Raw genomic sequence first — 22,675 nt, 5'->3', positions numbered from 1 at the left:
TATAATTAATCCTTTTTGGAGGCAAAACAAGCCTATTGGGTTAGTAGACTTAAGGTAGAGAGATCCAAATTACAGAAAGTAATTCCCAGGTCCAAAGCATTCTGATTAACAGGTACCATATCTGTATATATTTTGTAGCCTTTTTTCATTAGATACACTTTTATAATTTCCTTGATAAAGGTCCAAATAAGAACCCAAACTCTGGATTTCTGTATAATGTGTGCAAAATGTGTAATATGAAAACACTGCATCACAAATTTTTTGTTTGTTTGTTTTTTTTTATTTTGTATCCTGGGAAAACTTGTACAATATTCCTCAGCAACAATTTAGTCCCCTTTTTCAATATGAGCTCATAGAACATGAATTTAAATAAAGAATATCTATGGGTTTTGTTATTTTTTGCACTATACTAGAAAATAAAACAACTTCCACTTTTGTTAGTACTTCCTGGTTCCTGGAATCACTGTTTGCACAAATAAGCCCTCTGTATAATGAGCTGCTTCTTATCTGGAAGCAAAATATAGGCTGCAGCTTATAATTTGTTTGCAAAGAGCTCATTATTCTAAAAGCTAGCCTAAAAGTAAGCCTTTTATTTTAAAATACCTCAATTTAGCCCTATTTCAACATGAATGGCTGCTCCCATGGCCACACATCAACCTGCAATGTAGCCTATAGTAGTGATGCTGAAGCAAACACGCCAGAATTATTTCAGATGATATCATGTACGTTTTTGGGTTTTTTTACTTACTAGATTTTGGATTTTTATTGTTCCTCAATACATGATAACATTGTAAACAATACTCTTGTATTTAAAGATTAGTAATGTGCAGGTCCCATGTAGTTTACCCTTTAGGTCAGGGGTTTAGGGTTGAAATCTGAGAGACCATCGTGGGTTTTGGTTGGGTGTGGGTCAGCTGAGGAACTACACTCTTCCTCTGCACCTGAAATTTCCCTGTCTTATAACCTAATAACCTATAAGAAGTAGAGTACAGAGTAGAAAGACGTGGGTATGGGTTGGGTGGGGATCCTATAATGGAAACTTTTTTGCAGGTTAGGGTGGGGTGCAGGTTGAGTTTTTCATGAACCACACATCACTATTAAAGATGACATTTGTACACAATTTTTCACAGTTTTCCTGTCATTCAGTCGGTTAAAATGTCATTTGTTGGCAGACTGAATAAAAGCATTTTTGCTGTTGTAGTGCTGTCCAATTTTTTTAGGTTAAATCATGAGACTTCTTTACAAAGCTCTGATGCTATACTGCAGCAGAATGAACAATGCTCAGTGATCACAACATACTGCTTTGCATTCGCCTACACATTTCAACTGCAGCCACCTGCTGCCTGGTGTTCTGTAGGAAAAAGGCAGGGTGGTGGGTAAAACATGGACATAGTGGTCTTGGAAGTAATACAAATATTGAATTTTATTTTGAGCTGCTGTGATTGAGGTTTTGCTGATCTGTAGGTGTTTGTCAATATTTTACACATCTAATGTTTTTCAGAACCTGCGACGGGAGATTCAGGTGCATTCCCCTCGGGTAGATGATATTCTAGAAAGGGCAGGGGCTATTGCCAGCATCCGAACTCCAGAGGCAGAGGGAGTGCGGCTTGGGTATGAGAGCCTCGGGGAGATGTGGAATATGCTACGAGATGAGACTGAAAGAAGACAGCAGCTACTCGACATTACCTACCAGGTGCAGCAGTATTATTTTGATGTAGGAGAAGTGGAGACCTGGCTGAGTGAGCAGGAACTTCTTATGATGAATGATGAGAAGGGGAAGGTGAGCAATGGAGTAAGAATCAATACAATTTTTTAATTGCAGCAGGTTTAGATTTTAGCTTAGAGGTGGAGCTGAGAAATTCTACTTTCATTATAAAGTTGGTCTTCATATTTTATTATTGTTTTTGAATATTGTTTTTGAATTGTTAGCCTTCCTATTTTGGCTCTTTCCAGCCTGCAATTCAAAATTAGGTCTGGTTGTTAGGGGTCTATTATTCTTATTTTCATTTCCCATATTTCTTATCAGTTCCTCTGCTATTCATTTTTTATTTTGTTTACCAAACTGCTCAAGATCGGGGATAATGTGAATTGTGGGCCAAAAACATGGAGATGCACCTTTACCTAATCTTGAAATCATAAATACCCTAAATGTCTTAAAAACATGAGGCTATCATTTAATATTTCAAATCCATTGACATCATTTCTTTACCTGCTCACCAGGATGAACAGAGCACTCTGCAACTCCTGAAGAAACACCTTATGCTGGAACAGACTATTGAGAATTATGAGGAGACAATAGCTCAGCTCTCTAGGCAGTGCCGCACCCTTCTGGACCTAGGACACCCAGACAGGTGAGAAGAATTTTTAGTATAGCTGAGCCGCTGTTGTCTTAGAGTCTCTATACTTTGTTATACTGTGGCCTACATAACTCTTTCTCTATTTACTGAACATTAACTATATTCTGCAGATTATGGTGCTGTAACGTTGCTAGCATCATCATTTAATGCTTTGAGTTCTCCAGAGAATCCACACTTTGGTAATCTAAATAGCTAAAATATTTATATGGCTTTTAGGTAATGAGGTGGCTGGATTCTAAGCAGAACAATGCTCCCTGTCCTTTCTGGGCAATAAATTAAAATAGTTTCATGCAGTTGAGAAGATGATGTTAATATTAACTAGAATGTTTTTTTTTTTAAATGCAGTTAGTACATTACGGTTCAGGATTAATTTTATTTGGATTACTTTATAAAAGTGTTTGCCTGCATGTCCATTTTGCGTAAAAACACTGTAGGGTTCATTTACGAGCACAAGGGTAGTGTGCACAGTGCAATTTCATATGCAAGTTGCCATGTTTTCTACCAACATGCAGTGTTTTTTCCCATAATTTCATTGCAATTGTGACTGTAAGGGAAGTTGTGCTTGCTGCAATTTTATCCAAAGTATTAATTGTGCACAATTGCGCATGTGTTTTAAAATAGACAAGCTGGCTGGGAGCACTGGCTTTTTGTGTCCTAATGCGCAAGTGCAAGAACCACTTGAGATGCAAGTACTTTTAATAAGTGGCACCCTTATATGGTGCTGAAATATTAACCCTGCATGACCTGCATGAGGATTTAGATGTTGTGCTGCAGCAATAAAGCAGGGCTCAGAGGGAACCTTGGAGCTACCATCAGCTTCGGATGGCTCTCTGTGTCAGTAGTCATAAGATAGAAGTACAAGGAATGGCTTTTCACTGACTTTTTTTTTTTACTTTAATGAATGGGATTTTTTGTTCAGTTTCTGTAGGTACATTTAATATTTTGTGACACTGAAATTAGGGTCCCAGAGGATATTTAATTACTGAATTATTTATTAAAAAATACTGCCATGTTTTAATGTTTAAAATAGCACTGCTAAAGCTATTGTTTTCTCGTGATGTGCAGGCTGGCCCCAAACCTCTGCGGGTCAGGTCAACACTCTATTGTCGGGTTGTGGGTGGGTTCAGGCTGAGCTCTAGCTTCCGCCTTCCCCACTTGCAACCTTACACAGCTCATCTGCCGCATATTTATAGGTATGTGCCTTCCCTGCCCCACCCCCTTGTGAGATCAGAGATAGATAGGACAGGCAGTGGATCTAGGAATAGAGGTGCATTGCTGGGTCATGTTGGGCTCGGATTGGAAGGCAGCAAAAGCTGGCTATACACGCATGGCCTAAAAGTCACACAAAACAGATTATGTCGGTGTGTCCGCTTTAGGGTCAGGTGTGGGTCAAATAAATGATGACCTGCACATCACTATTGCTTTCCTTCTGATTTAAAGGAGAAGGAAAGGCTAGTAAAGAGTTAATCTCAAGCTGCAGGCATACCTTCAGTTGTCTCAATAGTGCCCTTAAGTCTCCCCATATTTCTCCTGTTCAGATGATCAGAAGCCAAACAGGAAGAAAAAACGCTGAGCTGTGTAAAGAAAGTTCCCATAATGCCTCACTCCTGCACCGAGACCAAGACCAAGTGAACATGCTCGGTTAGTTAGACTATGGGGCTGATTTACTTACCCACGAACGGGTCGAATGGAGTCCGATTGCGTTTTTTTCGTAATGATCGGTACTTTGCGATTTTTTCGTATGTTTTGCGATTTTTTCGGATTCTTTACGAATTTTTCGGATCCAATACGATTTTTGCGTAAAAACGCGAGTTTTCCTATCCATTACGAAAGTTGCGTAAAAAGTTGCGCATTTTGCGTAGCGTTAAAACTTACGCGAAAAATGCGCAACTTTTCGCGTAAGTTTTAACGCTACGCAAAATGCGCAACTTTTTACGCAACTTTCGTAATGGATACGAAAAACTCGCGTTTTTACGCAAAAATCGTATTGGTAACGAAAAATTCGTACAGAATCCGAAAAAATCGCAAAACATACGAAAAAGTCGCAAAATGTTCGTTTTCAAGTCGGAACTTTTCCAATTCGGGTCGGATTTGTGGGTTAGTAAATCAGCCCCTATGAGTCAGCTTCCTGCTGATTGGCTCAGATCCACATTCATAAGTGAGGGAGTGAGTTCTTAGCATTCTTGAGGAGGGGGGAGCAGGAGAGGGGAGAGAGCTGCGTGTCTCTGGCACATGAATTACAGACACAAGAAATCTTATGGCTGTATTTACATAGATATTTCTGATAAAGCTTACTTAGTTTTTACCTTTCTTTCTCCTTTAAACCTGTATATTTAAGTGTAGTTAGGTTATATCTTTATATATGTGCTTAAGGATACATTAGGAGAAGCCATTGGTGCAACTGGCTTTTTTGTAAAGGCAAAGTCATGTTAGTACATACTATATGTATGCACATCTCTTCCTAGACAGTGTTCCTAACTAATGCAATGACTGCTGTCCTTGCACAGCGAGCAGATAAGTAAGCGTCAGTCTCAGATTGATCGGCTCTACGTGTCTCTGAAGGACTTGGTAGATGAGCGGAAGGGACGCCTGGAGCAGCAGTATTGGCTCTTCCAGTTAAGTCGTGAGGTGGATGAGCTAGAGCAGTGGATAGCAGAAAAAGAAGTTGTGGCTGGATCTCCAGAGCTTGGACAAGACTATGAGCATGTGACAGTAAGTAGCAATTAACCTTGGTGCAGCATTAGCACATTCTTTAAAGGCACACTTATCTAAATTTTTTCACGTTATCAATGGAGGAAGGGTTTCTTTCTTTATATAACGAATAATAAAGAATTAAGGATATACAGTGGCTTGCAAAAGTATTTGGCCCCCTTGAACTTTTCCACATTTTGTCACATTACAGCCACAAACATGAATCAATTTTATTGGAATTCCACGTGAAAGACCAATACAAAGTGGTGTACACGTGAAAAGTGGAACGAAAATCATACATGATTCCAAACATTTTTTACAAATAAATAACTGCAAAGTGGGGTGTGCGTAATTATTCAGCCCCCTGAGTCAATACTTTGTAGAAGCACCTTTTGCTGCAATTACAGCTGCCAGTCTTTTAGGGTATGTCTCTACCAGCTTTGCACATCTAGAGACTGAAATCCTTGCCCATTCTTCTTTGCAAAACAGCTCCAGCTCAGTCAGATTAGATGGACAGCGTTTGGGAACAGCAGTTTTCAGATCTTGCCACAGATTCTCCATTGGATTTAGATCTGGACTGTGACTGGGCCATTCTAACACATGGATATGTTTTGTTTTAAACCATTCCATTGTTGCCCTGGCTTTATGTTTAGGGTCGTTGTCCTGCTGGAAGGTGAACCTCCGCCCCAGTCTCAAGTCTTTTGCAGACTCCAAGAGGTTTTCTTCCAAGATTGCCCTGTATTTGGCTCCATCCATCTTCCCATCAACTCTGACCAGCTTCCCTGTCCCTGCTGAAGAGAAGCACCCCCAGAGCATGATGCTGCCACCACCATATTTGACAGTGGGGATGGTGTGTTCAGAGTGATGTGCAGTGTTAGTTTTCCGCCACACATAGCGTTTTGCATTTTGGCCAAAAGTTCCATTTTGGTCTCATCTGACCAGAGCACCTTCTTCCACATGTTTGCTGTGTCCCCCACATGGCTTGTGGCAAACTTCAAACGGGACTTCTTATGGTTTTCTGTTAACAATGGCTTTCTTCTTGCCACTCTTCCATAAAGGCCAACTTTGTGCAGTGCACGACTAATAGTTATCCTATGGACAGATTCCCCCACCTGAGCTGTAGATCTCTGCAGCTCGTCCAGAGTCACCATGGGCCTCTTGGCTGCATTTCTGATCAGCGCTCTCCTTGTTCGGCCTGTGAGTTTAGGTGGACGGCCTTGTCTTGGTAGGTTTACAGTTGTGCCATACTCCTTCCATTTCTGAATGATCGCTTGAACAGTGCTCCATGGGATGTTCAAGGCTTTGGAAATCTTTTTGTAGCCTAAGGCTGCTTTAAATTTCTCAATAACTTTCTCCCTGACATGTCTGGTGTGTTCTTTGGACTTCATGGTGTTGTTGCTCCCAATATTCCCTTAGACAACCTCTGAGGCCGTCACAGAGCAGCTGTATTTGTACTGACATTAGATTACACACAGGTGCACTCTATTTAGTCATAAGCACTCATCAGGCAATGTCTATGGGCAGCTGACTGCACTCAGACCAAAGGGGGCTGAATAATTACGCACACCCCACTTTGCAGTTATTTATTTGTAAAAAATGTTTGGAATCATGTATGATTTTCCTTCCACTTCTCACGTGTACACCACTTTGTATTGGTCTTTCACGTGGAATTCCAATAAAATTGATTCATGTTTGTGGCTGTAATGTGACAAAATGTGGAAAAGTTCAAGGGGGCCGAATACTTTTGCAAGCCACTGTATGTGAAGGTTGCCCTCTGATGGCACAAAGGGAGATTAGTCGCCTGTGATAAATCTTGCCTATAGCAGGTGACTAATCTCCCAAAAAATGCCTTCCCACTGCACGAATGTAAATCACCATTGGAATGGCATAAGCGTCACTACTGTTTTCTATACTCGCCCTACGGGTCACTGAGACGACTCGTTTGCCATCCCACCGGCGATTCTTGCTGGTGGCAAGGCATTCCAACCTGTGGAAGATCTGCAATTCCATGAACTCATTAAACTGTCCATATTTATATAAGTAATTGTCTGCACTATTTATGCACCTTTTTAGCTTCTTCAGGAGAAATTCACAGAGTTTGCCACTGAAACAGGCAGTGTAGGACAAGAACGCATCTCTGCGGTGAATCAAATGGTGGATGAGCTAATTGACTTTGGGCATTCAGATGCAGCCATTATTGCAGAGTGGAAAGATGGTGTCAATGAGGCTTGGGCTGATTTGCTGGAATTGATGGAGACCAGATCACAGATGTTGGCTGCTTCTCATGAGCTGTATAAGTTTTTCAATGACTGCAAAGAAGTATTAAGTCAAGTTGAGGAGAAAAAGCAGAGGTTGCCAGAAGTGAAGGCTCAAGAAGCCAAGCTATCGGCAGGGTCCTTGCAAAGGATACTCAGCTCTTTTGAACATGATATTCAAGTTCTTGTAACTCAGGTATGTGTAAAAAATGAATTTTTATTGCCAGAGTTAGAGTTGTTATTTTTGCCTTGTTTTCCTATCTTAGTCATTGTGGAAATTGATTATGATCATTATCCATATTCTTCTAAATGTATTGTTGGACCAAAAATTAATAGAACAGAAAGGTAGTGTTTACTTTGTGAACATGTGGATTCATTTTGTTGCATTAAAATTTGTGAATTGGATAGGTACGTCAGCTGCAGGAGAATGCAGCCCAACTGCGCACTGTTTATGCTGGTGAAAATGCCGCTGCAATTGTGACTAGTGAGCAGGAAGTCATGCGAGCATGGAAAGAGCTGCTGACATCTTGTGAGGACTGCAGACTGCAAATAACTAGTACCACTGATCGAATTAAGTTCCTCAATCTTGTGAGAGACCTGATTTCCTGGATGGAAAGCATTACGTGCCAGATTGGCGCAGAAGAAAAGCCCAGGTAACCTCCTTTCATGCTTACAATCTCACTGCCCTCTGAAAATATGCACTTCTGTGCCTCGCAGATAGAAAAGTTCAGTACAACAAACCTAACTCCAGTTTCTGTATGATATCATATTGCTATGCATCTCAATCCACAAAAATAAAAAATTAGGGCCCTTTGTTTTTATAACTGTATATGTAGAATTTTAACTATTTATATATCTGACAATACCTAACTTACATTATAATCCTTATTTCTTCCGTTACTGTATATTTCTATTGTTGTTTTAGAAGATGACTATCTAATAAAAAAGCAGTCTGTAAATCAAGAGTCCTCAATCTACGGCCCATACAGCCCCCAGGGTCATTTACCTAGCTCCCTGCTGTGTCCTCACCCCTGGCTACTACCTGTCTGCCTCAGTGTGGTGCTTGGCCCCAGTGAGCGTCAACCGGTGGGATTTGGTGACGTGACGCGCTGGGGCTGAGGACAACACTGAGGCAGACAGGTAGTAGCGAGGTGTGAGGACGCAGCAGGGGGCCAGGTAAATGACCCTGGGGGCTGTATCCGGCCATAGTTTGAGGACTCCTGATTTACGGACTGCTTTTTTATTAGATAGTTAAACATATATTATACCTTTCAAATCCCATACCATTCTATAGGAAAGATTTTTCAAGACTATATCCTGTGGGTTGTATTGTGGCTCATGTGAATGCCAACACTTGTAAATCACTAATGGCAGTTTGGTTTTTACCAGAGATGTGTCATCTGTGGAAGTCTTAATGAGTTACCATCAAGGGCTAAAGAGTGAGATTGAGTCACGGAACAAGAGGATTGCAGATTGTGTGGAGCTAGGCAAGACCCTGGTCCTGAACAAAAGACCATCTTCAGATGAGGTGATGTTTAATTTTCATTTAAAAAAGCTCTCAGGTTCCTAATTTATAGACCTAATGTATAGATTTATAGGTTAACTGATTTATAAAGAGCATTCAACCTGCATGTAACAGTAGTCTGTTATATAATACTTTTCCCATTATGCTTCTTATTTAACTCACTTGACATATTCTGCACTTTAGATAAAGCAGAGTTTGGACAGGTTAATGGCAAAGAAAAAGGAAATGTTGGAAAAATGGAACAAACACTGGGAGTGGCTTCAACAAAGTAAGTCCTCTGTATGGTACATTCGTGCAAGTCTTAATGACACCAGCAGTTTATCGCTATTATCTTTTGTGCATTTTTTAAAATACTAATCCCCAGAATATATAATTTAATCTCTATCCTGGCAGAAGGCAGAGTATGAACAGGCACCCCCATGTCATCCAGCAGAGCACTAATTAGAATTGCCATGGAAACCATAACAGCTCCCACACACTCCTTGTACATGCTTCTGTGACGCATGCGGGGGAGATGCAAGGTACATATGTAGCAGGGGCAGAACTGGTAACAAATACAGACAGCTTCCTTGTTAATTTGGAATATTGTAAATGGAAATTATTAGATATGTTTTTCTACAACGATGTAACACCTCTTTCCTGTACCGAAATTGTACAGTTGGCAAAAATGTAAACTATCATGGCATATTTTAAATATTTTACCGCATGTGGTGCATAGGGAAATTGGAATTCTGGTATGGTATTACTGTTTGTTGCCAGATTTGTGCTTTCTTTTATGATCTGACACTTCTGTGCTGGGCCGACAAGCCCTGCCAATTTCCCCCCACGCTCACTAATTCAGCATTGGAGAGGGTTTTGTGGGGTTGCATTGTAATTGCGCTCTGTTTACTAGAAGAGCCATGGTTTTTGCTGCCCCTGGTAATGTACAGGGCGCTGCTGCCTGAGGCAGGATTCTAACCTTGCATTATGGTAGAAAACCCTGGGATATCAAGGGCTCTGGTAGGTAGTCTGGCTGATTCTCAAAGAATCAGTCATTTTCTTATATTAAAATCCCTAAAACTACCCTTATCCTTAAAGCTTTCCAGAACAGCACTGGTGTAAGTACAAATAATTTGACTCAAGTTTTATGAAACTGCAAAATAATGCGGTGTATTTGTTTCCTATAAACAATGGTAATACCTTTAAGAATAGTCTTTACCAATATATCTGCATTAAGCCAAGCTTCTTGCTTAGAGAAAACTGTTATGTTTATTTCACTTTGAGACTGTTGTTTATGGTTTTGTGGCTTCTGTTATACTCTTATCGCCAGCAGAGGGAGATCCTCCTATATCTCATTGCTATAATCATAAACAGCACCATGCTTGCATGTGACCTTGCTGATATACCGCTAATCTCCATTTAAATATATAAGGCTGGGAATCTTTTAATTACATGTGCATCATAATTGCGCTCTCTGCACTAGAAGTGACATATAGGACGCTGCTGTCTGATGCAGTATTCCTACCTTGCATTATGGTAGCAGCACTCCAGCAGGAGACCCTGGGATATCAAGAGCTCTGGTGGGTAATCTGGCTCTTGCTTAGAGTATAAGTAAACCTCCTATATTACAATCCCTTAAACTACTCTAAACAGCCACCAAAATGGCATACCTCTCACCCTTCATTGAGTCTGATGTCTTTTCTAACATAGCTGCTCAAAACAGCAGTTCAGACCAGTAACTTTCTCATCTAGCGTGAAGCTCCGTCCTTTACTATACTGAGCCTTCCGTCAACTTTAAATAGGAAGCTGGTTTAAAGAACTGCCTACTGCGCTTGCTGAAGTGATTATCATTAGAGCAAGCGGTAGCAAGCATGCACAGTAGATGGCTCTTCGATGGGCTTTCTTCATTATATTATGTAAATATACAAATCTATAGCCCTGAATAAACTGTTCAATACATCCTTTATAAACTTTCATTGTGATGTTGCCAAACCTCTTGGTGACTACGAATATCCTTACAACAATATTGCCAATATAATTCCTATATATCCTCAATGCCGATATGTTCATCTTCTCTATGTAGTGTTGGAGGTTCACCAGTTTGCCCAAGAAGCTGGAGTGGCAGATGCCTGGCTGACGGCTCAAGAACCTATTGTTAAAAGCCCTGAGCTTGGCAACAGTGTAGATGAGGTGGAGCAGCTCATCCGAAGACATGAGGCCTTCCGCAAAACAGCCGCAGTTTGGGAGGAGAGGTTTAGTTCATTGAGACGCCTTACTACGGTAAGAAGTCATATGTCAGGTTTTAAAAGGGACAGTGTACACTTAAAATACCTTTGATAAAAAAAGAGCCAAATAAATCAACCTTCTTTTAATAATGCAGTCTGCCTATTTAATTTTAAAAAATCTATATTTTCCTGATTACATTCTTTAAACAGCTCATTAGCAGAGGGCTCCTCAGTCTGCTAATTAGTTTTATCAGATACTACTCTACATGTCAGAACCAGGAAGTGCTAAAGTGAAACTGGTTTAATTATCTTCTTAAGTGCCAGAAAAAACATAGGTATTTCTTAATTAAAACAATAGACACAAAGTTTAGCTCAAGCACTATTTAATGAGCTCATTTAGCTCCTTTTCAAAAAGTAAAACGTCTCTTTACAATTCAGTGTAACCTGGTATTTTTCTGTATACTATCAGCTAGAGAAACTAAAAGCAGAGCAAAGTAAGCAGCCTGCAACACCTCTTCTCGGCCGCAAGGTTTTTCCAGACACAACTGATTATTCTGCTCGCCCTTCCCCTCTTTCACGTCAAACCGTCTATGAGAATTCTGAGACAAAATTGGATCAAAAAGAAGCTCTTTCCATCCCTGATGGTGGCCAACAGGAAATTCGAAGGGCAAGAGCTGAAAAGGGAGAGACAAGGGTAGGATATGTTCGACAGGATATAAAGCCAGAACGTCTACAGCCAAAGATGGACCATGTGGAGACCAAAGTAGCAGATAAACCACTTGCAGCACAGGAGGTTGAAAGGGCAGAGAAGACTGAAATCAAATTTGCACAAGGAATGGCTAACTTGACTGTGGAAAAACCAGAAATTAAGGGAAGTCGTCACACTGAGAGGAAGAGGGACAGGCATGAAAGGCGGTTGGAACGGCAAGAGTCTAGTGAGCAGGAAACCCCAAAACAAGAGCCTCCGGAGAGACGGCGAGATCGTCATGAGAAGCGATTAGAGCGGCAGGGATCCAGTGAGCAGGAAACCCCAAAACAAGAGCAATCTGAGAGGAGAAGAGACAGGCATGAGAGGAGAACAGAAAGACAGGATACAATTGAACAGGACAAGCCAAGGACTGAACCTGAGAAGCAAGCAGGGTAACTTAATGTGTACTGCCTGGGTATTATTTGAGAATGAAGTAGATAACTGTTGTCTGTTGTTAAGGCAAACAGGAGAATTGGGTGTATTGAACATAAGGATGTACCCAATACCTAACATAAGACTTTACTCAGGGCTTCTGGTGAATCATGCCCCTTTTGAAAGGGTAATCAATGGTCCCATTGCCTCTGAGAAAGGCCACAAGAAAATTAAATTCACTTGGTGCCCTTAATGTCTAAAAGTAGTAGTTAATATACAGATGTAAGTATTCCAGCGGGAGACAATTGTATACTTTCTGACATTTGTCCTTAAGGAGGACATAAGGTAGCTTCCTTGATGTCTCTATTTTTGTAAGTGGAGAGTGGTAGGTGCAGTCACTGGGGGGTACCAAATGTTAGGATGTAAATACCTTGACTTTTTTGCATAAGGAGTGGCAGGATATTTACACATTATTCTCCTAATACACCAAAAGCAGTTAGTCAAAATTAACTTATAACTGTCTTCATTTGCTTCTTTAGAAAAGCTACTTTGGCAGATATTGTGGAGCAGCTACAAGAGAAAGAAGCTTTCCAGAACAGCTCCGGTGTAAGTGCAAATACATTTACTAAAGTTTAATAAAACTGCAAAACTTAAGCCGCCATACATGAACCAATATTATTGTATGTAACCTCGTTTCGTATGATATTTGGTGCGTGTAAGGTGGGTCAACGAGACGCCCAATATCCAAAGGCTGTGGATATCTGTCATCTCACTGATTGGGCTGGTTAAAAAATTTTGACCAGTGGTCGCACGAAAGATCAATTGCTACGTGAATGGCCACCTTTAACCACTGATTACCACCAAACTTCACAGTGGATCAGAAATCTGGCTTTAGTTAGCAATGTGCTCTATATATTTTTTAAATTTTGAGCGTGTTCCCATAACTGTTAATGGGTTCTGTTGAGACACTGGGAGGAGAGAACAGTTAATCTGGTGTATTTATTTGTTACCTATAAACAATGGTAAAACCTTAAAGGACAGTCTTTACCAATATATCTGCATTAAGCCAAGACTCCTGCTTAAAGGAAATTGTGTGCTTACTGTTAAGTTTGTTTCACTTTGAGACAATGTTGTTTATGGTTTTGTGGCTTCTATTATATTCTGTGGCCAGGAGAGCGAGATCTTCCTATACCACATTGCTATAATCATAAATAGCAACACTCCTACACTCCATTTAAATATATAGGGCTGGGCACATTTTTTATTACTAGCAAAATTTGTTTTATTGCCCTACCCTAAGGGTCAGGGTCTGGTCAGTATGTGATCCCCTCAGGCTACTGTCCCCAGCCACTTGGTTAATGGACAGCAAAGCTGTTTTTTTTCCTTCAATTACCACATGACCTGCATGAACCTGTGCTTATTCTTACTCCACAATGGCCCATTAAAAACAATTGAATTGCACCTTTTATGCTGATGCCAGTTAAGGTTTAGCTTCATAGTGGAGAGAATATATTGTGAAGTTGATGGGGCAAGCTTGAAACAACAGGATTCTCATTGCAGTAGGATGGTGAAGATGAGAGGCAGGTACACAAAGGCATTCTAAAGTGCTGTACAGAAGGTGGGAAATTAAACAACCATATAAGAAAGATTCAGTTCTATAGTATTATAGATATAAGACTTACTAGTCCTGGTATCCTTGCATGCATTTAGCTTAAAAATGACAGTTTCTGTATCTGTTTTGGCACTTTGTTTATTATATGTTTCTTTTATGATTCAGATTCCTTACCTTTCCCATAAAGTAGCAATGCTTTCCAGACAGTGCAGGAGAAGATAGCCACCACAAATAACCTGCATTATAAGTGTATGACATGTGTGCACCCAGATGGTTATATGTTCTGCCTATGTCACCAATGCAGAAAAATTATTAGTTTTCTAGCCTGAAAAAGAAAATTGGTTTTGTAAGTAATGCCAATATCTATCTTTAGGGCCAAGATTCTCCTGCCCGTGTACCAAATGGGGTAGACAAACTTCCTGAAAGAACAACAAGACCAGATCGTCCACGAGCCAGAGATCGTCCAAAGCCAAGGAGAAGACCTCGACCCAAAGATCCTAACCAACCTCCTGGCGAGGCACGAAGGTCACGCTCAGCCCCAGCACAGAGCAGTGCTCCACCTCCACCACCTCCCACCCACACCATTCAACAAGAAGGATACCTGTTCAGGAAACATGAGCTTGATGGGCCCAGTAAAAAGGCTTCAAATAGGTCTGTACTGTGGCAAAATCCAGCAGTTTTTGTCTGCAACAATGAGTACTTTCTGTGAAAATTTAATGGGAATTAATGGGAAAACCCTAATTTTGTAGGCAATTATGTGCTGGTTTCACTTTGTGCTAAAAATTAATCATATCTGTAAAAATGACCCCTTTATTGGAGCTCCCTATAGATCGTATCGGTTCTCTGACTGTGTTTGAAATGAAGGGTGAGCGTGTCCTAAACGGTCCCTGCCAGAAACACAGTAGGAGTGGGAGAGCCAATCACAGCCCTGCACTCACACAAGCAAAGACAGGCTTCAGTTCCCTATCAGGTCAGCCTAGCTGCTGATTGGGACTACTGGGGTTTTGGTGGAATTTCTCAATAAATCAGTCTGAAACACAACTTTTTTTAAGCACAATCCTTCTATATTTAGAGGAGTATAATTCACTGGTAAATTCGTAATCTTTATAGGATATGTCTCCTTTTAATATATAAAAAACTGCCTCTCTGACTACCTGACTACGCTCTAAAATGTAACCCTTTATAAACTACAATGAAGTAATTGTTGTTTGGAACACCATACTATTGTATTCATGCAGCCACACAAGCTTTTAGTTCTAGTATAATGCAAACCACTGAACTAAAATAATATTATGGAGACAAACCATATTTTAGATTAGAGGTTTCCAAACTACTGCATAAGCATCCTAGTTTGCGTTCAAGCCAAAAAACAGTGGGCCAAGTATAAAAGGGACTTACGGAATTATTTTGGGAAAATAGTTATTTATTGTTCTGAAACTACAGCAGGGTGGCTGGGTATGTGTATCTTTAACCTTGTTATGAGCTATGGTGTGTCTAAACCATATCTTGAAGGGATTCGATCGTGATTTTAATGGTGTAGTTTTTATTACTAAACAAATAATTCACCATTTAAAATTTTATTCTTGAACCAACAAATGTATTTTTCTTTAGCCGTAATATTGGTGTGTAGGCAGCGATCTCTGTATCTGCATTGTGCCTGATTCTGAGCTTTCAGGAAGAGCCACCACTACATAATAGAACTGTTTTCAGATAAGCTATTGTTTTTCCTACTCAATGTAACTGGATAAGTCATGAATTTGATTTTTACCATTGAGTGCTGTTATATCTACCACTAGGTAGGGCATGGGAGCATTTTTAGCAATACAGGCATCAGGGAGCTTCTATCTTGCTACTTTCCCATTGTTCTGCTGATCGGCTGCTGGGGGGAAGAGAGGAGGGGTGATATCACTCCAACTTGCAGTGCAGCAGTTAAGAGAGACTGAAGTTTATCAGAGCTCAAGTCACATGGCTCAGGGAACCTGGGAAAGTAAGACTTTGTCTAGCCCCACGTCACATTGTAAAGTTAAATATAAAAAAAATGTTTTCACATGACAGATTCCTTTTACGGTTTCATGGGCTTTTTCCCTGTGGTTACCACTATAAAGTCTAATCTTACAATGAAAATTAAACCGATTTATCCTCCATATTGTACGGCTATTATTTATGCTGTACTTGCTTCCCCCCACCTGAAATGATTCTCAAGTTAAAAATAGGTTTAAGCTTTACCTGATCTGAATCTTGCAACAAAATATGTTGCTCTTGTAGACCCTCTGGCACCCGCAGAAGCAATGAAAAAATACTGGTTTACTCTATTCCACCCAGTACTTTATCAAAAACGACTATATATTATTTCTCTCTTTATGGTGTAATTAGCTGTGTTGTGATTCATTTGTGTTTCTTTTCTTATGTATTCTCTTATGTACACAGGTCATGGATAAATCTATACTGTGTATTAAACAAAGGAGATCTTGGGGTATACAAGGATGCAAAGAGTCAGAGCTCAGGGGCCACACATGGTGGTGAGCCCCTATTAAACCTACTTGGAGCCTCCTGTGAGGTAGCTAGTGAATACAAGAAGAAGAAATTTGTGTTCAAACTCAGGTAATAGACCTGTCATTAGATGTTTGCCCGCAGGTTTAAACAGTGGCATCAGCCTGCTAAAAACTAGTCTTCTTACTATTGTAGGTCAACAGATGGTAGAGAATTCCTCTTTCAAGCAAAAGATGAGGTAAAGAAATGTCTGCTTTAACAAAACCACCAATATCTCAGCATGTATGCAAATCTATAACTGACTAAGAAATGTGGCATTGAATGATGACATGCACTTTGCAATGTTGTATTGTGAGACTCCATTTGCATAGGAGTCAACCAGCATTTTACAGGAACACTTCATACGAGAGTGGCTCCGAGGCATGTTTATCAAACCATGAGTCCTTCTGATGCAGAGTTGATGTAATGTGATGAGTTATTTGATTCAGCATGTTAAGTGCTGGTCTGACCATTGTTGAAGAAATTAGATATATTCACCAGAAACACTAGACTGCATTCTCAATTCTGTTCCTTGGCTTTAACGTGTACTTAATATTTCCCTTTTTAAATGTGTATTCGCAGGAGGAGATGAAAAACTGGATTACTGCGATAACCACATGTGTCTCACAACATGCAGAGATTGCACGGTGGAGCCAGAGTCTTCTCACTACCTCCTCCACCGATGAAGGTAACATAAAGCGTGAGACTGAGCGCAGACCCAGTGGGGGTGGTCGGAAAAAGTGAAAACAATGAGGAAGCAAGGAACATTCCAGTCAAACTCCTTCTGCCTTTGGTGAGAGCTGGAGAAGAATACAAGCAGAATTAACCTTTTCCACATGTGGACAGCTAGATTTCTGCCATGATTTGGGACTAAACCTTTATGTCTATGCATTGCCCGGATTATTTTGTCCTGCAACCTCAAGTCTAAGGGTTTACAAATGGTTGCCCTTTCATCGGTAAACTTCCATTCATGTTCAGTCTTGGCTATACAGGGGCAGATATATTTAATACTCTCTATATGGATCCAATGAACATGCATATCATATCTACAGCCAAATTTTTATAAACATATAAAAAGCAATTAACCATGCACTGGAAACCAAGCCTAGGTGGGAACACCAGTTTAAAAACCATTACTGTGAGCTGAATCTTCCAGATGTTGATGAAACTTCTGTTAGGGAGGATTGTTAGTAGGGAAAAATAAAAGCACACACTCGTTTAAAAGGCAGGGGCAGGGAAATGAATAATAATGCCTGTTTGTAGATAGGGTTTTGCTGAGGAGAGAGATTATTGTTAAGAAATGTTGAATAGAAATTGTTAGCTTTTTAAGTGCAATATTTCGGTGTCTGGCACACTAACAAAACCACCAGTGAGAGTTCACTGGTGACTAAAAGGTTTGCAGTATGCATGTATCTGAATAATCTCCTTTGAGTGCAAAGTCATTCATTTAAACTGCAGATTGGCTGGTCCTTAAGACCAAATTTGTTTTTGCATTTCTTGCTGTGCCCTATAACCTGCTCCATAGCTGCAAATCCATAATGAAGACATCACCCTAAAGAAACCAGGGCTGCTGCTATTGTAGAAATACAAGTGTAGGTCCACTTAGAAGAGCAAACACAGAAGGCAGCCATTCCCTAACCCATGATTGGTAAAAACAATACAATATTTAAGTTGAATGCACAAACCAAATCTACATTGTGTTTAGTGCATTACTAGGTTGTTGATAATTAGGTAACCCATCTTTATGTTGTTTCCAGAATCTTACCAAATGCAGAAAAGCTACAGCCCGAAGTTTGAGAATCCTAAAGAAAACGCAAGTAAAAAAAATCCTGTGCGATTTATTACTAATGTGGGTGAAAATGTGCACTAGGGTAGTAAACCATAGCAGTTAATGAGACACATGCATTTGTTATGCAGACTGCAACAAAAGTGATGGGTTACTGCACTAGGGCACATTTCTCTGTGTTAGTAAATAAAGGGCTAGAAGAGTCTGATGTCAGGTGACTGTTACTTAGCAGCGCTAAGCTCTCGTGTTTGACAGTAGCTAATAGTTTAGCAGAATGCTATAGTGTCAGTAGGAGCATAGTTTTCATTGTGTTTGCAGAGTTAAAAGGATATATTAATCTTATTTCTCAATGAGTGAAGTATAATTCACAGCTGTTATGTATATGCAACTATATATACACACACATCTATGCACAACCCCTGTGATATCATGTGTCTGTGCCAGCATTTGTCCAATCTGTGATTTGAACTTTAGAAGGAACAAACACATGAAATGAAACTACTTTTAGTTGAGAGGTGAATGATAAGTAGATTGCAAAATACAAATTTTCTCTTAATCTAAATCTCAGAGCCAGTCGTGATGGTGTGTTTTGGCAGTACGGTTACATATTCACTCAATAAATATTACAAGTAAACCCCTTAACGACTTTCACAAACATTTTCTTTCCCCAATAGTTAAATCTCACAGTTCTTTATGTTTGGACAGTGCAAAACAGATGTTGACCAGACTTATTTAGGGTACTGGCACATGGAACATTTTGTCATCCACGGTAAATCAGTGCTACCACAGGGAACAATATAAGCATCTGCATAAATGTATATAGCCAATGGGAAAACATTGCCTGTGCTTTCTAAAGTTGTCTTGCAAGGCAACTTCAGGCTACTGCACAACTTATATTTTTCCACTGGCAATTTACTTTTAGGCCAGTGAAAAGACGACTAGGGACACTTTGATGTCTGCTGTTGCACAGATTTACCACGAGTGATAAAATGCCCATGTGGCATGGCCCTTAGCAGCAAAGCTACCGAGTAGCAGAAAAGCAGTACATAAAGGCTCTGTCACATACAGTGGTGCTGGAAAGTTTGTGAAAACCTAAAACATCATCTGATTTTTAAACAAGTCCTAAAAGTAGAATAACAACCTAGTTAAACAAGTACCAAATATGATAGTTTTTGTTTCAATGTATTTATTGAAAAAATAATTGAAATAAAATATCTGTGTGAGACAAAAGTAAGTGAATAGTGCAGTCAGTACTTGGTGTGACCCCCTTGTGCAGCAATAACTGCAACTAAACATTTGTGGTAACTGTTGATCAGTCCTGTACATTGACTTTGACAATTTTAGCTCTTTAGACCCCTTGCAGTTAAGAGTTATCTTCTGGGTAGGGTATTAACTTGAATTTCCTCCATTTGTACACAGTCTGTCTGACTGCTGATTGGTGGAGTCCAAACCATTTCCAGCATTATGGGCATCAACAACTATTTCTGAGGTCCCCAGACACCTCCTTTGTTCAAGCCATGATACACATCCACAAATGTGTTGTGCCAGAGATCAGGCTTTGCTGGATCCTTTAAAATGTAACAGGGTCTCTCACTTAAACCTAATTTTCATCCCATTGACTGAAAACACCACTCTGATTTCACCTTCAAATAATATGATAATCCTAAAGATTTACTTACCATCTGCGTGTCACATAAGTATTGGATCATATTTATTTTAAATAAATACATGACCTAATATTTGTTCCATTTGGTTTACTAGGTTAAAGGAAGGGTTCACAAACTTTTGAGAACCACTGTACCTGCCTGCTCTTCCTGCATCCTTTGCACATTGTCCTTTGCTATTATTTTACATAGTTCTGCAGCTAAAGCTTTGTATATAATATTGTTCTCCAAAGCCATTTGAGCCCAGGGAGCCACCATAAAAATAAACAGCTAGCTTTAGTAATTCAGTTTTCATTTGGGTGCGTTTTTAATAGCTTTTTAGAGAGCCTGGGTGCTGTTTAGTCCACTCAGTGTTACATGGTCCATGGAAGGAATGCATGCTGTTGGGTACAGAAAGTAATGTTCATGCATGAGTAGGTGACATCCTCTCACACTCGGTAAAAGTTCCCACCTCTGTACATGGTTTTCTAAATCATTTAATAAAATGTATTTTATTGTACAGAAAATGCAGATATTAGGGAGAAAACAGTATGTACCCTGTGCAGACATTAGGAGTTCAAATTAAACAACACATTACCAGAGGTCTATAAGCAACGTCTTGGCTTTATACCTTTCTGAAAAATAAATGAAGGAAAGTCATTGTACAACGGTTTCTGTTCTTTCTTTGCAACAGGGATAATGTTTTATAAAAATGTATAGTTAAGATAAACATTAAAAAGATACCATATAGTAACTGAAGAATTTCACAGTTGAAGGAAATGCTCATGTACTGGTACCTATTTGTGGAGAGAGAAAAACTGCAGCGGCCAACATCGAACACTGATAAATTGCAGAGGTTTCACGCCAGTACATTCACAAAACAGTCTCTTCCTTTTTGTGTTCAATCAAAAGATTGTCGTTTTCTATGTTATGGGTGACAGTGTTATAGCCCGTCATTTTTGATGACCTCCTTCTTAAAGAATCTCGTGGATGACGTAAAATCCTAAACCCAGCCCACAGTGCCCTAATTTCCTTCAGTAGATCCTGCTTAATGCTGTCGCTAACAAAGATATTAATGAATGGATCCAAGGCACTGCTGAGGCTGGTCAAGCAAAAGGAGATACGATAGGCTGGGCGGACTTTGACTTCTAGGGGGCATGTGCACATGTCTTTATCACTGATATACGAACGGATGAAGAGCACCACATGATAAGGGAGGTAGCAGATGATAAAGATTGCCATCATTGTCATTAGGAGGCCAATGATCTTCCGTTTCTGCTCCTTCTCCAAACTTGTACTCTGATGAACCACTCGACCAACAGAGCAGTAGGAGACAATTAAAAGAACCAGGGGTATCAGGAAGACCACAAATATGCGAAAATAATTGATATGAGCCATCCATTCATCCATAGGGTATTTTTCATAACAAAGTTGTACATTTTGGCTGGAGAGAAACAGTTCATCGTGCCCAAGGAATACACAGTGAGTTCCCAGGATGATCAGCCAGACACCAGCACATATTATCAGGGCAGTTTTCATACTTCTAAGGGACCTGGCCTGAAAAGGGAACACTGTGGCCACAAAACGATCCATAGCTATACAGCTGAGAAAAGCAATGGTAGTGTATAGGTTGGCATTGAAGAAGAAGCCCACAATCTTACAAGACAGAGCCCCAAAAACCCAGTCGTCCTTTGCTGTATAAGCAATCCAAACGGGTAGTGTGAAAATGTACATTAAATCTGAGGCGCAGAGGTTGGCCAGATAGACACCTAGAATTTTCCCACGCTTCACATGTTGGACAATAATACCAATAGCTGCCAAGTTTCCAACAAGGCCAAAGAGGAAAACCAGGCTGTAGATTACAGGGAATAAAGTGGTTTCATAATTACCATAGTATTGACAGCTCTGATTACACGCCATAGAGAATTTCTTTGGTAACTACCTATAAGAAAACAAACAAACAAAAAGTTAACTTTAAAAGCAGCAACCACTTTATCAAAAAATATAAAAAGTTAAAAACAAGTTGAATGAGACATATTTAATAAGATTATTTCCCTTATGTAATTAAAGTAGGGATGTACGGAATCCAGGATTTGGTTCGGGATTCTGGCTTTTTCACAGGATTTGGATTTTTGCCGAATCCATGCTACTGGCCGAACCGAATCGTTAAAATCGTGTGACTTTTGGTCATGTAAACAAGGAAGTTGAAAATGTACCCCTTCCGTAACCAATTTTGCATATGCAAATTAGGATTCGGTTCGGTATTTGGCTGAATCAGATATAATTGAATTTGGTGCATCCTTAAAAAAAAGTGCAAGATTTTTGCTTCTAAACAACTGACCAGTAAATGCTTCCTTGATCAGCTGGTATAGTTGCCGAAACCTGTAGCAAACTTTCATACAAAGGTAAGTAGGGGATGGAACGTAAGGAGCCTGGTGCACAGCTAGTTTCCCCAACAGAGTAAACAGTTTGAATGAAGTAATAGAATTTGGCCTAATACTTTATTCACTGCATCTTCAGTAGAGGAAAATGGGGGTGGAAAAGGCAGATCATGAGAAACAAAAAAAAGTCAGAACCTTAAAGGAACAGTAACATCAAAAAATTAAAGTGTTTTAAAGTAATTAAAATATAATGTGCTGTTGCTCTGCAAAAAAATGGTATTTTTGCTACAGAAAAGCTACTATATAAATAAGCTGCTGTGTAGCCATGGGGGCAGCCATTCAAGCTGGGAAAAAAGGAGAAAAGGCACAGGTTACATAGCAGATAACAGATAAACTCTGTAATACAATAGTGTTATCTGTTATCTGCTATGTAACCTGTGCCTTTTCTCCTTTGAATGGCTGCCCCCATAGCTACATAGCAGCTTACTTATAAACTATAGTAGTCTTTCTGAGGCAAACACACCAGTTGTAGCAATGCATGGCAACAGTACATTATATTGTTATTACTTTTA

General features: G+C 39.8%; 2 protein-coding genes across 6 annotated transcripts in view; one reads left to right on the top strand and one right to left on the bottom strand.

The window, feature by feature from the left end:
* sptbn4 (spectrin, beta, non-erythrocytic 4) overlaps positions 1-20,387 on the top strand; it is a 73,141-nt gene extending 52,754 nt beyond the window's left edge. Inside the window, exons 24-37 of the mRNA XM_002938815.5 lie at positions 1,502-1,780; positions 2,221-2,351; positions 4,865-5,069; positions 7,122-7,499; positions 7,712-7,956; positions 8,693-8,831; positions 9,012-9,096; positions 10,891-11,087; positions 11,502-12,172; positions 12,692-12,758; positions 14,138-14,415; positions 16,192-16,365; positions 16,450-16,492; positions 16,876-20,387. Coding sequence (XP_002938861.2) covers positions 1,502-1,780; positions 2,221-2,351; positions 4,865-5,069; positions 7,122-7,499; positions 7,712-7,956; positions 8,693-8,831; positions 9,012-9,096; positions 10,891-11,087; positions 11,502-12,172; positions 12,692-12,758; positions 14,138-14,415; positions 16,192-16,365; positions 16,450-16,492; positions 16,876-17,037 — 3,054 coding nt within the window. The 3' untranslated portion in view covers positions 17,038-20,387. The remainder of the gene's footprint in view (positions 1-1,501; positions 1,781-2,220; positions 2,352-4,864; positions 5,070-7,121; positions 7,500-7,711; positions 7,957-8,692; positions 8,832-9,011; positions 9,097-10,890; positions 11,088-11,501; positions 12,173-12,691; positions 12,759-14,137; positions 14,416-16,191; positions 16,366-16,449; positions 16,493-16,875) is intronic.
* LOC733726 (Novel 7 transmembrane receptor (rhodopsin family) protein) overlaps positions 20,216-22,675 on the bottom strand; it is a 41,036-nt gene continuing 38,576 nt past the window's right edge. For 4 of the 5 annotated variants that reach the window (XM_012968539.3, XM_012968540.3, XM_031890502.1 and 1 more), the window contains one exon: positions 20,219-21,664. In XM_012968539.3, coding sequence (XP_012823993.2) covers positions 20,596-21,642 — 1,047 coding nt within the window. In that variant the 5' untranslated portion in view covers positions 21,643-21,664 and the 3' untranslated portion in view covers positions 20,219-20,595. 5 annotated transcript variants of the gene reach the window in all.

The sequence above is a fragment of the Xenopus tropicalis genome, chromosome 8 (assembly GCF_000004195.4).
Source record: "Xenopus tropicalis strain Nigerian chromosome 8, UCB_Xtro_10.0, whole genome shotgun sequence".
NCBI classification, from domain to species: Eukaryota; Metazoa; Chordata; class Amphibia; order Anura; family Pipidae; genus Xenopus; species Xenopus tropicalis.
This window is presented reverse-complemented; position numbering and strand designations above follow the sequence as displayed.